Source organism: Grampus griseus, assembly GCF_964374135.1.
Source record: "Grampus griseus genome assembly, chromosome: 5".
Lineage (NCBI taxonomy): Eukaryota > Metazoa > Chordata > Mammalia > Artiodactyla > Delphinidae > Grampus > Grampus griseus.
The window spans coordinates 77,166,305-77,179,936 of NC_138998.1; the positions used below are offsets into that span (position 1 = coordinate 77,166,305).

The 13,632-nt window shown below is 35.2% G+C and overlaps 1 protein-coding gene across 4 annotated transcripts in view; it reads right to left on the reverse strand.

Moving 5' to 3' along the window:
* STXBP5L (syntaxin binding protein 5L) overlaps positions 1 to 13,632 on the reverse strand; it is a gene marked incomplete at both ends in the record, with an annotated part of 357,252 nt that overhangs the window by 219,260 nt on the left and 124,360 nt on the right. For all 4 annotated transcript variants that reach the window (XM_082655376.1, XM_082655374.1, XM_082655375.1 and 1 more), the window contains one exon: positions 12,825 to 12,888. In XM_082655376.1, coding sequence (XP_082511502.1) covers positions 12,825 to 12,888 — 64 coding nt within the window. The remainder of the gene's footprint in view (positions 1 to 12,824; positions 12,889 to 13,632) is intronic.

The following is a 13,632-nucleotide window of genomic DNA, read 5'->3' on the forward strand; positions in this document are numbered from 1 at the left end:
CTTGTTTGTTCTCTGTATTTGTAACTCTGTTTCTGTTTTGTTATATTTGTTCATTTGTTTTGTATTTTAGATTCCACATATAAGTGATTCACAACAGTATTTGTCTTTCTCTGTCTGACTTATTTTACTTAGCATGATACACTCTAGGTCTACCCATATTGTTGCAAATGACAAGATTTCATTCTTTTCATGACTGAAAAATATTCCTCTGTGTGTGTGTGTGTGTGTGTGTGTGTGTGTGTGTGTGTGTACCACATCTTAATCCTTTCATCTATTAATGGGCACTTAGGTTGCTTCCAAACCTTGCCTATTGTAAATAATGCCGCAATAAACATAGAGGTGCACATATCCTTTCTAATTAGTGTCTATGCTTTCTTTGGATAAATATCCAGGAGTGGAATTAGAAGATCAATTTATTTTTAATTTTTTGAGGCGCCTTCATAGTGGAAAACCACTATGCCTTCCATAGTGGCTGCATCAATGTACATTCCCATCGAATGGAAAGAAATTTTTGTTTCTGGATTTTTTTATTATTGTGTTTCATTCTCAATACGAAATGCACAATCAAGTATACTGTGTGGGGATCTATGCACCGTAAGAATTTTTCTTCATCAGGTCACTCCATGTCACCCCCTAAGTGGAGACATAATTGAGCAGTACTCCTTGCCCAGATAGTACCAACCAATCATCTGACCCTGTCTATGAACCAGGCCTGAATTCTGTCCTACTCCATTACTTGGTTTTAGATATTCCCCTCCTACTCCATAAGACCATATATGTGGGTTGAGAGAAAGGCATTGTTGCAACATAGGAATTCTTGGTTCCCCATTTATCCAATTCACTTAGGCTTTTTGGACAGTTCAAGGCTGATTTCCCAAATATACCTCTTCCATTGTAAAATGGACTGTCACATCCCTCACCCAATCCTAGGAATCAATGAATATGATGACATCCAACTCATGCTGGACAGGTCAAGTCACAGTCACTTGGTGTCCCATCGTTAGGTGTTCAGTCTCCACAAGGGCCCATTAGCATACCAGAAGTTACTTTGAAAATGGAGAGCAGCTGTTTTTCCTCTCTTATGGGGCTTTCCAATAGAGTGTTCTTAACTACCAAATACATTAAGCTCTAGCAGATCATAGATACCAAATGGTAGGGTAGGCTGCACTTGGACTTAGGGAAGAGACCTTTTTTTCTCTAGGCTCTACTCAAAAGTGGCAGAATTTTGGATAACCTAAAAAACTGATTTGGAACAGTAATGTCTAGGGCCTTATATACTATTAACTAAATCCAAAAGCACCCACCAAGTGACATGACACTTTCTGAATAAGGAGAAATACAAAAGCTTACCTTTTACCTTAGAGGAGATGCCCCTCCATCCCCAGACCATTAGACCTTCAAAATCATCACATATAGGGCCAGGTCCTAGATATTTATGGGATAAAGCCTTAGGACACATGAGTCTCTGACATATGAATCTTACGAGCTATATAGCTACTTGCCACTTCTGCTCACCAGATGAGAGTTGGAAGACCTCAGAAAGTGTCCTTACTTGGAAATAGGGTCTTTGAAGATGTAATTAGTTAAGAATTTTGCGACGAAATCATCCTTAATTTAGGGTAGGCCCTAAAATCAAATGACTGGTGTCCTTATAAAAGAAGAAGAGAGGATACAGACACACAGAGGAAAAGGCCATGTAAAGACAGAGAAAGAGATTGGAGTTACCCTGCCAAAAATCAAGGAACATTAGGAGGCACCGGAAGCTGGAAAAGGCAAAGAAGGATTCTCTTCCAGAGCCTTCAGAGAGAGACTGGCCCAACCAAGACTTCTGGCGTGCAAACTGTGAATTAGTAAATTTTTGTTGTTTTAAGCTACCCAGTTTATACAACGTTGTTATGGCAGCCCTAGAAAGCTATACCAGGTGTCAGGGTCATACTCTTTCCTATCAGGGCTTTGACTTTAACAAATAAGACCTTTCAAACTATGTGTTCAGTCTCCTTATAAAAAGATCCTGGGCCTATTTTTAGCACAGTCTGCCCTAGAGCTGCAGACGTTAAGAGTTCCTTTAAAGTTGTTTTAGAGGGCCTCTGGAACGCCTTAAATCAGTAATGAACTGTTCTAAGTTGATCATTTTATTTTCATACAGTCTCTGTGTTTTGGTAGGTGAAATAATGCTCCCTCCAAAACTGTCTATGCCTTAATCCTCAGAACCCATAAATATATTACCTGATATTACAAAAAAAGACTTTAGATGTAATTAAGGTTTGTTGAGATGGAGAGAGTATCCTGGATTATCCAAGTGGGCCCAATCTGAACATACGAGTCCTTAAGAGTGATGAACCTTTCCCAGCTGTGGTTAGAAAGAGGTTTGATGATGGAAGGAAGTCAAAGAGATGCTAAATTATTGTCTTTATAGATGGAGGAAGGTGGCTACAAGCTTAGAAATGTGTAAAGCCTATAAAATCTGAAAAAGGCAAGAAAAGTTCTCCTCTAGAGCTACCAGAAAGTAATGCAACCCTGTAGTATTTTGATTTTATCCCAGTGAGACCTGTGTTGGACTTCTGGCCTACAGAACTGTAAGACAATACATTTGTGTTGTTTCAAACTACCAAATTTGTCATAATTTAAATTGGAATAGAAAATAACACAAATGGCATCAAAGCAAGCTATTTTATTCCATCATCATTATAATTATCATTGCCCTTTATGAATTAAGCACCACAAACATTCAATCTCCTGTTGGCTTGCCTTTCCATTAGCCCCTCATCCTAATTAATCAAAGGAGAATGTCTGAGTAATTTTGATGTCACCGCATGATAGGGTTTAATACTTCACTTGACACCTTCACTGGGTCCTTTGATTTTAGGTAGGAGACAACCCAACTCTAAAATCCCTTCCTGAAGGTCTACAGTCTAGAACAGGGGTCAACAAACTTTTTATGCAGGGATAGAGAGCAAATATGTTAGGCTTTGCAGGCATATAGTTCTGTCACAACTGTTCAGCTTTGCTTTTGTAGTAAGAAAACAACCACAGAAAAACATGTTAATGCATGAGCATGGCTGTGTTCCAAGAAATCATTTTACAAAAACAGGCAGTACACTAGATTTGTCCCATGGGCTACAGTTTCCTATCCCTGATCTAGAACAATTCTGATACTATTATCTTAACTGGGGTTCTGTAGAAAATAGACTGAGGCAAGGCCTAAGTGCTAATGTTTCACTAAGAAGTATAATCTCAGGGCTGCAATAATAAAGGAAAAGTGAACTAAAGCAAAGAAGTAAAAGATGATTCATTATCATACTAACCACTATTTCTTGGGGAGAAGCAGAAGAAACATAGCCAATAACCCAGCAGGTGTATTTACTTGGCTTGCAGGATGTCTCTAACAGCTTACAGGGAAAAACCATGATTCAGAATAGCCCAACCATAGGAAGGAAGGGAGGGAGAATTTATTTCTTGTGTCTTGTCTAATAATATTGGTCAAGGTTTTCTCCATGGGAAATTAACACCCCTTCACTCCAGGGCTGTGTCATTTGACCCCTTTGGCATCTGTTAGGGAAGCCAGATCTCATGCCTTACAGTATGGCACATTATCTAAATCCAGAATTAAAGAGAGGAGCCAAAGACTCTGGGTATAGCCAGTCAGCTTCAAAAGTAGTACTGCATGAAGCTGATTAACCCTGCCAAAACTGAGATGAAGCAAGCAGCCAAGAGTTTGAGAGATATGCAAAGCTGAGAGAATCTAAGGAGATGTACACAGTAACATGCCCGATACAGGTACCTCTCAGTCCAAGAGCACCCTCTTGTATTTGATAGGCTAATATGCAGTTTCTTTAGTAAATGGTGTCTCAGGGACAGGGGGTTCTATTTTCTGATTTTATGATACTATTTTGTTTCAGCAGGAACCTTAACATCAGTAATTTGTTCCTTCTTTCACTGCACCAACAAGCCTCCATGAAAGTTTTCCCCTTCCAGGTTGAATTTATCCCAGAAATGCAAAAATATTTACATTAGAAAATCTACTTACATATTTCAACAAATAATTAAGGAACAGTCATTTTGTAGTGTAAGTACCTGACAGTTAGCTTTTTAAATTGCAGTGTAAGTGCCTAACACTAAGCTTTTGATTACTGAGGCATCTATTGCAAAGACCTCCATCTGAAATAAACCCATTGCCAGCTACACTACTAGATAAAGAGCCAGGATGAGCCACCCAGGAAGTTTCCTTTTTTTTTTTCTTAAGAAAGCTCTGGTTGACTTAGATAAACTGGCCATTTGACTGACTGCTTGCATTTCCCTTCTTGCACTTTAATTCCTCCTCTTGTTTTAAATTCACCAATAAAGTGAACCTGCGAAACCATAGGTATCCCACCCCAATCTCAATAAAACTCCAGGTCCATGTTCCCTCCCTCCCTCCCTCCCTCTCTCTCCCTCCCTCTCTCTCTCTCTCTCTCTCTCTCTCTCTCTTTCTCTCTCTCTCTCTCTCTCTCCCCCCCCCGTCTCTCTGTCTCTCTCTGTCTCTCTCTGTCTCTCTCTCTCTCTCTCTCTGTCTCCCCCTCCCTATTTCCCTCTCTCCCAGACCACGACATCCCTGTGTGGCCCCAGGCATGCCATGTACTCTCCAGGAGCTATGAGTAATAAACCATGTTTTTCAAAGTTCTCAGATAGTTGTTGCTGAGGTGCGTCTTGCAATCACAGTAAGAATCACAAGGGCTGTTCCAGCCTCAACACTGGCTTCAAAAGGGTTAACATTTGTGAAGACTCACCCAATTGAGTGTCACCAGGCATTTCTACTATCACTGTCAATACCATCTTTATCAATAGGCTGAGACTGGTACAAAACACATCTTGATACTATAGAAAAGCATTAAATAAAATTCCACACCATTCATAATGTAAAGCCCTTGGAATACTGGAAAGAGGTGGAAACTTTCTAACTTCATCAAAGGCCTGCAGCAAACATCTTAAAGTTGAAACCTTGGAGGCATTTGCTTTGCAATTAGAAACAAAAGACAGTTCCCATTAAAACAATTTATATTCAGCACTACACTAGGTTCCTATCCAACAAAACAAATATATATATAATATATATATTTTAAGGCAAGTCAAGGAAAATTTAAACACAAAAATTTTTCCTGCCCTTTGGCCTCCTCTCTCCCCTCTACTGTGCTTTGTGCACCTGCATTACGCATTGACCAACCCCCCCCCCCACCGCATCGGCAGAAATACCTGCTCAACGATAAAGAGCAACATTCTCCTAGCACCAACTAGACAACTCCTTAAAAGATAACATTCCTTTTTAATCTTGTAAGGGGTCACAATGACCCATCACTTTGTATTTGCAGATCTGGATTGTGTAAACTATCTACATCATTAAGTGTATAGCCCTTTGTCTCAAAAACCTATATAACTGTGCTTTGACCTCTAATGGGTAGAACAGTTCTCAGAGTTTTCTGAGAAGCTGTTCCCAGGTTATAATCTTCAATTTGGCTCGAATAATATTTTCCATCTCTTTCAAAAATTGACTATTGGTTAATTTTCCATCAACATATATACGAAACAAAATTTTTCTACAATTGCTATGCTTTTATACACAAAATATTTCAGATAATCTAAAGACAGCTACTAAAAACAAAACAGTCCGTGATGTAGTCAAATATAAAATAACAAAAATGAACAATATATTATACACTAACAATTAATTATGAAACTGATTTTAAGAAAACTAATTCATAGGAGCAATAAAATCTATAAGATACGTAAATTTAAGGTAACAAAAGATATGTATGACTTTCGTGAACAAGTTATGAAGCCATATAAAAAACATAAAAGAAAGCCAAAGTAAATATACTGTGTTTATAAGATGGAAAGATGGAACACTCATGTCTTAACTATATAAATCTCTAAATTGTTTTAAATTCACCCATTCTCTAAATTCATCAATATGTTCAAGTTTCAAACAAAATCCCAACAAGGATTTACATAGAGCTTGATAAGCTAATCCTAAAATTCATATAGCAGAATAAATGGTCATAAAAAGCCAAGATGAGAGAGGGAGAAGGGGAGACCTACCAAATATCAAGATATTTTGTAAAGTTATTATAATTAATAAAGTGTGCTATTAGTAGAATAATAGATAAATATATCAGTGCAACAGAGAAAAAAATCCAGAAAAAGACCCACCCAAATATGGGAACTTGATATATAAGTGAGATGTCCTTATAAATCAGTGGAAACTGAACTGACTATTCAATAAATGAATTATTCATATGTAAAAATGAAAGTATACCCTTATTTCAAACCAACATAAAATAAATTACACATAGATTAAAATCGAATTGTGAAATGGAAAGCCTTAAAACTGATAGAAAAAATAGAATTATATTTTCCCTCAGGAAGGGAAAGATCTACTGGGTAACAAACAAAATGCAGGAGTCAAATAAAAAGACTGAAAAGGCTGAGTACATTCAAATCAAGAATTTGTATGTGACAAAAGGCTACGGATGGAAAAACTAGTCAACAGGAAGTCAAGTGATTTATTTAAGGTTATATGCTAATAAGCAGTGGAGCCACAATTCAAACACAGTCTTCTGCCTGTAATACTAATTTATTTTGCATTCCTTTTAATTTTTAATTACATAATTAACACATATTATATTCTTTCATAAAAATTTGAACACAAGTAAAATAAGAATAACTTTGACCATTTTCCGCAATTCTAATCACTAGTATCCTCCCCAGATTTATACATTTCCTTTTAGGCTTTTTTCCTTGAGTATCTGAATATGTAAGTAAAAACACAAATTCATTATTCAAGTGGTTTTATACTACACTTAGTGTTCTGCATCTTTTCTTTTAAAAATGTGGTTTGAAGAACTTTCCTTATCATCACTGCCTTCCGCAGTATGTATACATCATCATTCATTTATTCAATTTTCTATTAATAGATCTTTAGGCTGTTTTCAGTATTTTGACCTTTGGTCATATAAATAGGATAGATATCTGAAATGGATTTTCTATATATCAACATGTTGTAAATGTTGATAACAAATTGCCCATACTGGTATGTATACCCATGATTGTTGCATCTAGATGCCCATTTTTCAATGCCTTTTCCATTACCTGATATTATTAATATTTTCAATTTTTAATATTTTGCCAGTCTAATGGGGGACAAGGGGCATACTGCATTTCCCTAGTGATTACTAATGAGGCTGGTTCCTCCTCACTGCCAAACCCTTATCTTCAGAGGTAAGAGGCAACCACACCTTCAACTCTTAAAATCATCTTTTCTAGTAGACTTAGTTTCATATTTCTAATTATATTTATAATGCCATTTCTTGATTTATTAATTAGACATTATCTATTGATTTCCTATTATGAAAGATGAGGATTTAGCAAAAGATCTTTATATATTTTGCATATTCATTATTTGCCTGCTATATATCTAGAAAACACTGTCTCCCACTTTGTTGCCTGTCTCTTATCTTATGGCATATTCCTTAAAGCTTTCCTAAGGAGGTCCCTACTCCACAGTAACAACCTGTTTCTTATTGTTTCTTCTAAAACTCTCTGAGTTGCTATTTGAATATCTGTGTATTTTCTCCATCTGGAATTTACTTCTGTGAATGGTATAAGGTAGAGGTCTTATATTTTTTCCAAAATGGATACTAATTGGCCAAAGCCATTTATTCAATAGTTTATCATACCCTGAAACATCTTCTCAAAATATACAAAATTCTCCCAAACACCTGAACCATTTCTGGAATATCTGTTTAGATCCATTGGCCTTCTTATATTCCCCTGTACCAATATCACAATGTTATTCATTCTGAAAAAATGTTTTGCCTATTCTTAAACATTTCATTTTTCTTATGAATTTTAAAATCAGCTTGTAAATTCTTTAAAAATGTAAGTAAATTCTCTATATCCACTTTGATGAGAGTTTTTTTCATGAAAGGATGTTGAATTTTGCCAAATGCTTTTTTCTGCATCTATTGAGATGATCATGTGATTTTTATTTTTCCTTTTGTTAATGTTGTGTATCACATTAATTGATTTGCAAATGTTGAACCATCCTTGCATTCCTGGAATAAATCCCATTTGAACATAGTGCATGATCTTTTTTGTACACTGTTGGATTCCATTTCCTAATATTTTGTTGAGGATTTTTACATGTATATCCATCAGAGATATTGGCCTGTAATTTTCTTTTTTTTGTAATGTCTTTTTATGGTTTTTGGTATCAGGGTAGTGGTACACTAGTAGAATGATTTTTGGAGTGTTCTGTCCTCTTCAATTTTTTTGCAATAGTTTGGGAATGATAGGTATAAGTTCTTCTTTATATGTTTGTCAGAATTTTCCTATGAAGCTGTCCAATCCTAGACATTTTTGCTGCAAGGTTTCTTTTTTTTTAATTACAAATGCAACTTCACTCCTAGTGATTGGTCTGTTCAAATTATGTTTCTTCTTGATCCAGTCCTGGTAGGTTGTATGTTTCTAGAAATTTGTCCATTTCATCTAGGTTGTCCAATTTGTTGGCATATAACTGTTGTATTATTATCTTATTATTCTGTATGTAGTATTCTCTCATGATTTTTTTGTGTCTCTGCGGTACTGGTTGTTATTTCTCCTCTCTAATTTCTTATTTTGTTTATTTGGGTCATCTCTCTTTTCTTCTTGGTAAGCCTGGCTAAAGGATTATCAATTTTGTTTATCTTTACAAAAAAACAGCTCTTGGTTTCACTGATCTTTTCTATTGTTTTTTAATCCCTATTTTATGTATTTCCTCTCTGATCTTTATTATTTCTTTCCTTCTACTAACTCTGGACTTTGTTTCTTTCTCTTTTTATAATTCCTTTAGGTGATAGGTTAGATTGTTTGAGATTTTTCTTGTTTCTTTATGAAAGCCTGTATCACTAAAAACTTCCCTTTTAGAACTGCTTTTGTTGTATTCCACTGATTTTGGAGTGTGGTGTTTCCATTTTCATTTGTCTCAAGGTATTTTCTGATTTACTCATTGACCCATTGGTATTTTGGTAGCATGTTGTTAAGTCTCCATGTTTGTTCTTTCCCCATTTTTCTCTTTGTAATTGATTTCTACTTTCATACTGTTGTGGTTTGAAAAAATGTTCGGTATAACTTCCATCCTCTTAAATTTGCTGAGACTTGTTTTCTGGCTTAGCTTTTGATCTATCCTCAACATAATAAAGGCTCTTTATAACAAACCCACAGCTAACATCATACTCAACAGTGAGAAGCTGAAAGCCTTTCCTATAAATTCAGGAATAAGACAAGGATACCCACTCTTGCCATTTCTATTTAACACAGTATTAGAAGTCCTAGCCACAGGAATCAGACAAGAAAAAGAATTAAAAGGAATTCAAATTGGAATGGAAGAAATAGTAACTGTCACTATTTGCAGATGACATGATACTTTATATAGAAAATCCTAGAGTCTCCACCCCAAAACTGTTAGAATAAACAAATTTAACAAAATTGCAGGATACAAGATTAATATATAGAAATCTATTGCTTTTCTATACAATAACAATGAACTATCAGAAAGAGAAAGTAAAAACACAATCCGATTTAAAATCTCAACAAAAAGAATACCTAGAAATAAACAATCAAAGAGATAAAATATCTACACTCTGAAAAATTTAAAACATTGATAAAGGAAACTGAGAATGATACAAAGAAACTGATATCCTGTGCTCTCGAATTGGAAAAATTAATTATGTTAAAATGTCTATACACCCAAAGCAATATACAGATTTAATGCAATCCCTATCAAAATACCCAAGATATTTTTCACAGAACTAGAACAAATTCATAAAATTCATATAGAATCACAAAAGATGCTAAATTGCCAAAGCAATCTTGAGAAAAAAGAACAAAACTGGAGGTTATCATGCTCCAAGACTTCAGACTGTACTACAATGTTACAGTAATGAAAAAGTATGGTACTGTCACAAAACAAGACACATACATCAATGAAAAAGAATAGAGATTCCAGAAGTAAACCCTTGTACCTATGGTCAATTAATCTATGGCAAAGAAGGTAAAAATATAAAATGGAGAAAAGACAGTCTCTTCAACAAGTGGTTCTGGGAAAACTGGAGAGCTACATGTAGAACAGTGAGATTAGAACATTTCCTCACAGCATATACAAAAATAAACTCAAAATGGATTAAAGACCTAAATATAAGTCCTGAAACCATAAAACTCCTGGAAGAAAACATAGGCAGAACACTCTTGACATAAATTGTAGCAATATTTTTTGGATCTGCCTCCTAAGGCAAAAGAAGCAAAGCAAAAATAAAAAAATGGGGCCTAATTAAATTTAAAAGTTTTTGAACAGCTAAGGAAACCACTGACAAAATGAAAAGACAACCTATAGTATGGGAGAAAATATTTGTAAATGATATGGCTGACAAGAGGCTGATATTCAAAATATATAAACAGCTCATACAACTCAATATTTAAAAACAAACAATGTGATTAAAAAATGGGTAGAAGACCTGAATAGACATTTTTCCAAAGAAGACTTACAGATGGCCAACAGGCATATGACATTGCTAATTATGATCGACATTGCTAATTATCAGAGAAATGCAAATCATAACCACAATGAGATATCACCTCATACCTGTGAGAATGGCTGTCATCAAAAAGTCCATAAAAAGGGCTTCCCTGGTGGCGCAGTGGTTGAGAGTCTGCCTGCCGATGCAGGGGACACGGGTTCATGCCCCGGTCCGGGAAGATCCCACATGCCGTGGAGCGGCTAGGCCCGTGAGCCATGGCCACTAGGCCTGCGTGTCTGGAGCCTGTGCTCCGCAACAGGAGAGGCCACAACAGTGAGAGGCCCGTATACCGCAAAAAAAAAAAAAAAAAGTCCATAAATAGGGCTTCCCTGGTGGCACAGTGGTTAAGAATCTGCCTGCCAATGCAGGGGATGCGGGTTCGAGCCCTGGTCCAGGAAAATCCTACATGCAGCAGAGCAACTAAGCCCGTGTGCCACAACTACTGAGCCTGGGCTCTAGAGCCCATGAGCCACAACTACAGAGCCCATGAGCCACAACTAGTGAGCCCATGAGCCACAACTATTGAAGTCCATCGCCTAGAGCCTGTGCCCCGCAACAAGAGAAGTCACCACAATGAGAAGCCCATGCACGGCAATCAAGAGTAGCCCCTGTTCACCGCGACTAGAGAAAGCCCGCGCGCAGCAATGAAGACCCAAAGCAGCCAAAAATAAATAAATAGTAAATTAAATAAATTTTTTTAAAAGTTATTAAAAAAAAGTCCATAAATAACAAATGTTGGAGAGGATATGGAAAAAATGGAACTCTTGTCCATTGTTGGTGGGAATGTAAATTAGCGTAGCCACTATGGAAAACAGTAAGGAGGTTTCTCAAAAAACTAAAAATAGAACAACCATATCATCCAGCAATTCCACTCCTGGGTATATATCTTAAGAAAATGAAAACACTAACTCAAAAAAATACATGTACCCCAATCTTCATAGCAGCGTTATTTACAATAGCTAAGATATGGAAGCAACCCAAGTGCCCATGAACAGATGAACAGATAAAAATGATGTGGTATATATACATATACGCACAATGAAATATTATTCAGCCATAGAAAGGAATGAAATCCTGCCATTTTCAGCAACATGGATGGACCTACAGAATATTATGCTTAGTGAAATTATTCAAACAAACACAAAAATATATATCACTTATATTTGGAATCTAAAAAATAATACAAATGAGTGTGTATAGCAAAACAGAAACAGATGCACAGATATAGAGAATAAACTAGTGATTACCAGATGGGAGCGGGAAGGGCAGAGGGGCAAGTTAGGGGTATGGGATTAAGAGATACAAACTGCTATGTATAAAATAGATAAGCAACAGGGATATATTGTATAGCACAGGGAATTAGAGCCATTATCTTTCAATAACTTTGAATGGAGTATAATCTGTAAACGTACTTAATCACTATGTTGTACACCTGAAAGTAATATAATAATGTAAATCAACTATGCTTCAATTAAAAAAGTAAATTCTAATGACATCTGATTGGAATTACACTGTATTTATAAATCAGTTTGAAGAAATTCAATGTTCTTTCTCTCACCATCAGGGGACTTGTCTTTCAGGTTCAATATTTATTAGGCTAATTCAGTTTCTATCATTTAAAAATAAAGAACCAAACCTATACTAAATAATTTATTTAGGTGTTTTATATAGTACTTAGCAAAAATTATATACTTGAAGAGATATTTATAATGAAAGTGACACTCTAGAGATTTTCACATTATCAACTTTGTTTCTCATAATTAAAGGAAAATTATGAATAATCAAAATTAATAAGGATTATTTCTGTAATCTTAGAACATTTTCTATATTATTACCTATTTACAAAATTAAGATTAGCTAATTTATCATTATTTAATATTGGTTGTTTATCATTACCATTACTGAATATCAGGGGCCAATGATTAATGATATTGACAATATTTTTAACTTCAGGCATTGAATATTTGAAAATTAAAGTTGTTCTATGTGTTACATGCCTTCCTCAAAATTCTAGAATTAAATATCAACTTTAGGTGAAACTAGACTCAATTTGGGACCATTATTAGTGTAAATAATATGTTAATTCATTTATTTGCTCATTCATTCATTCAACATATTTTAATTTTAGATTACACTGAATGCACTGTGCTAGATGTTAGGTATAAAATAATAATAAGAAACACCTTTATTCAAGAATAAGGAAAATAAATTCAAGAATAGTGGTATTGTAATACTCACTTTCCCTTCATCTCTTGGGCTATCACTTAAATGTACAACTGGACCTGGATGAGTCTTTGTGGATCTGTTAAATCAATTCAAAAGAGTAATTAAAAAAAAAAACATTAAAACACCTTACCGTTAGAGACTGAAACAAAGAAATTAAGATTATACTGGAATACACTCCCAATATTCTAGAGTTTAGCTTAGACTGATTTGAGTCTTTGGTTGTTTTTCTTTAAGACTACTTTTTTTTCTCCTACTAACTCTATTAAAGTAGGTCTATTTTTAAAAATCAGGTTTAAGGACATAGATCCACATAACAATGGGATTCTTTATTATCTTATATGCTTATATGTTTGTTGCCAGATCTGGTTCTCTGAAAATTTGACAATGAAGTTTTACTTATACAGCCACAAGGCTAATGCTGCAAACCTGTTTCAACCAAACTGCAAATTACATACCAAATTTAAAATTTCCTTTGACATGAAATCTCTGATTTTGCTCCTAAAGGAAAGTACAGTGGCTCCTTTTATTTACAAATAGACCCTTTCTAGTGATAGCCATCTTACAGAAAACTGAGCAACTAGGGGAACCTAGTTCACTGGTTCTGTCTCATTTATCTGGTTAACTAGGGTAATCAATAATAGTGTAACAGCGTATTGTTAAAGGGATCTTTGCTCTGTTAATCTGACTTTAAATTTATTCTATTCTAATATCTGGCATGTTTCTTTTATATTTCCTACTTTAACTGATGTCACCGTTGAGTATGAATATGTCATGGTTAAATATGACATGAACGGATATGACATAGATTTATTATTGCTCT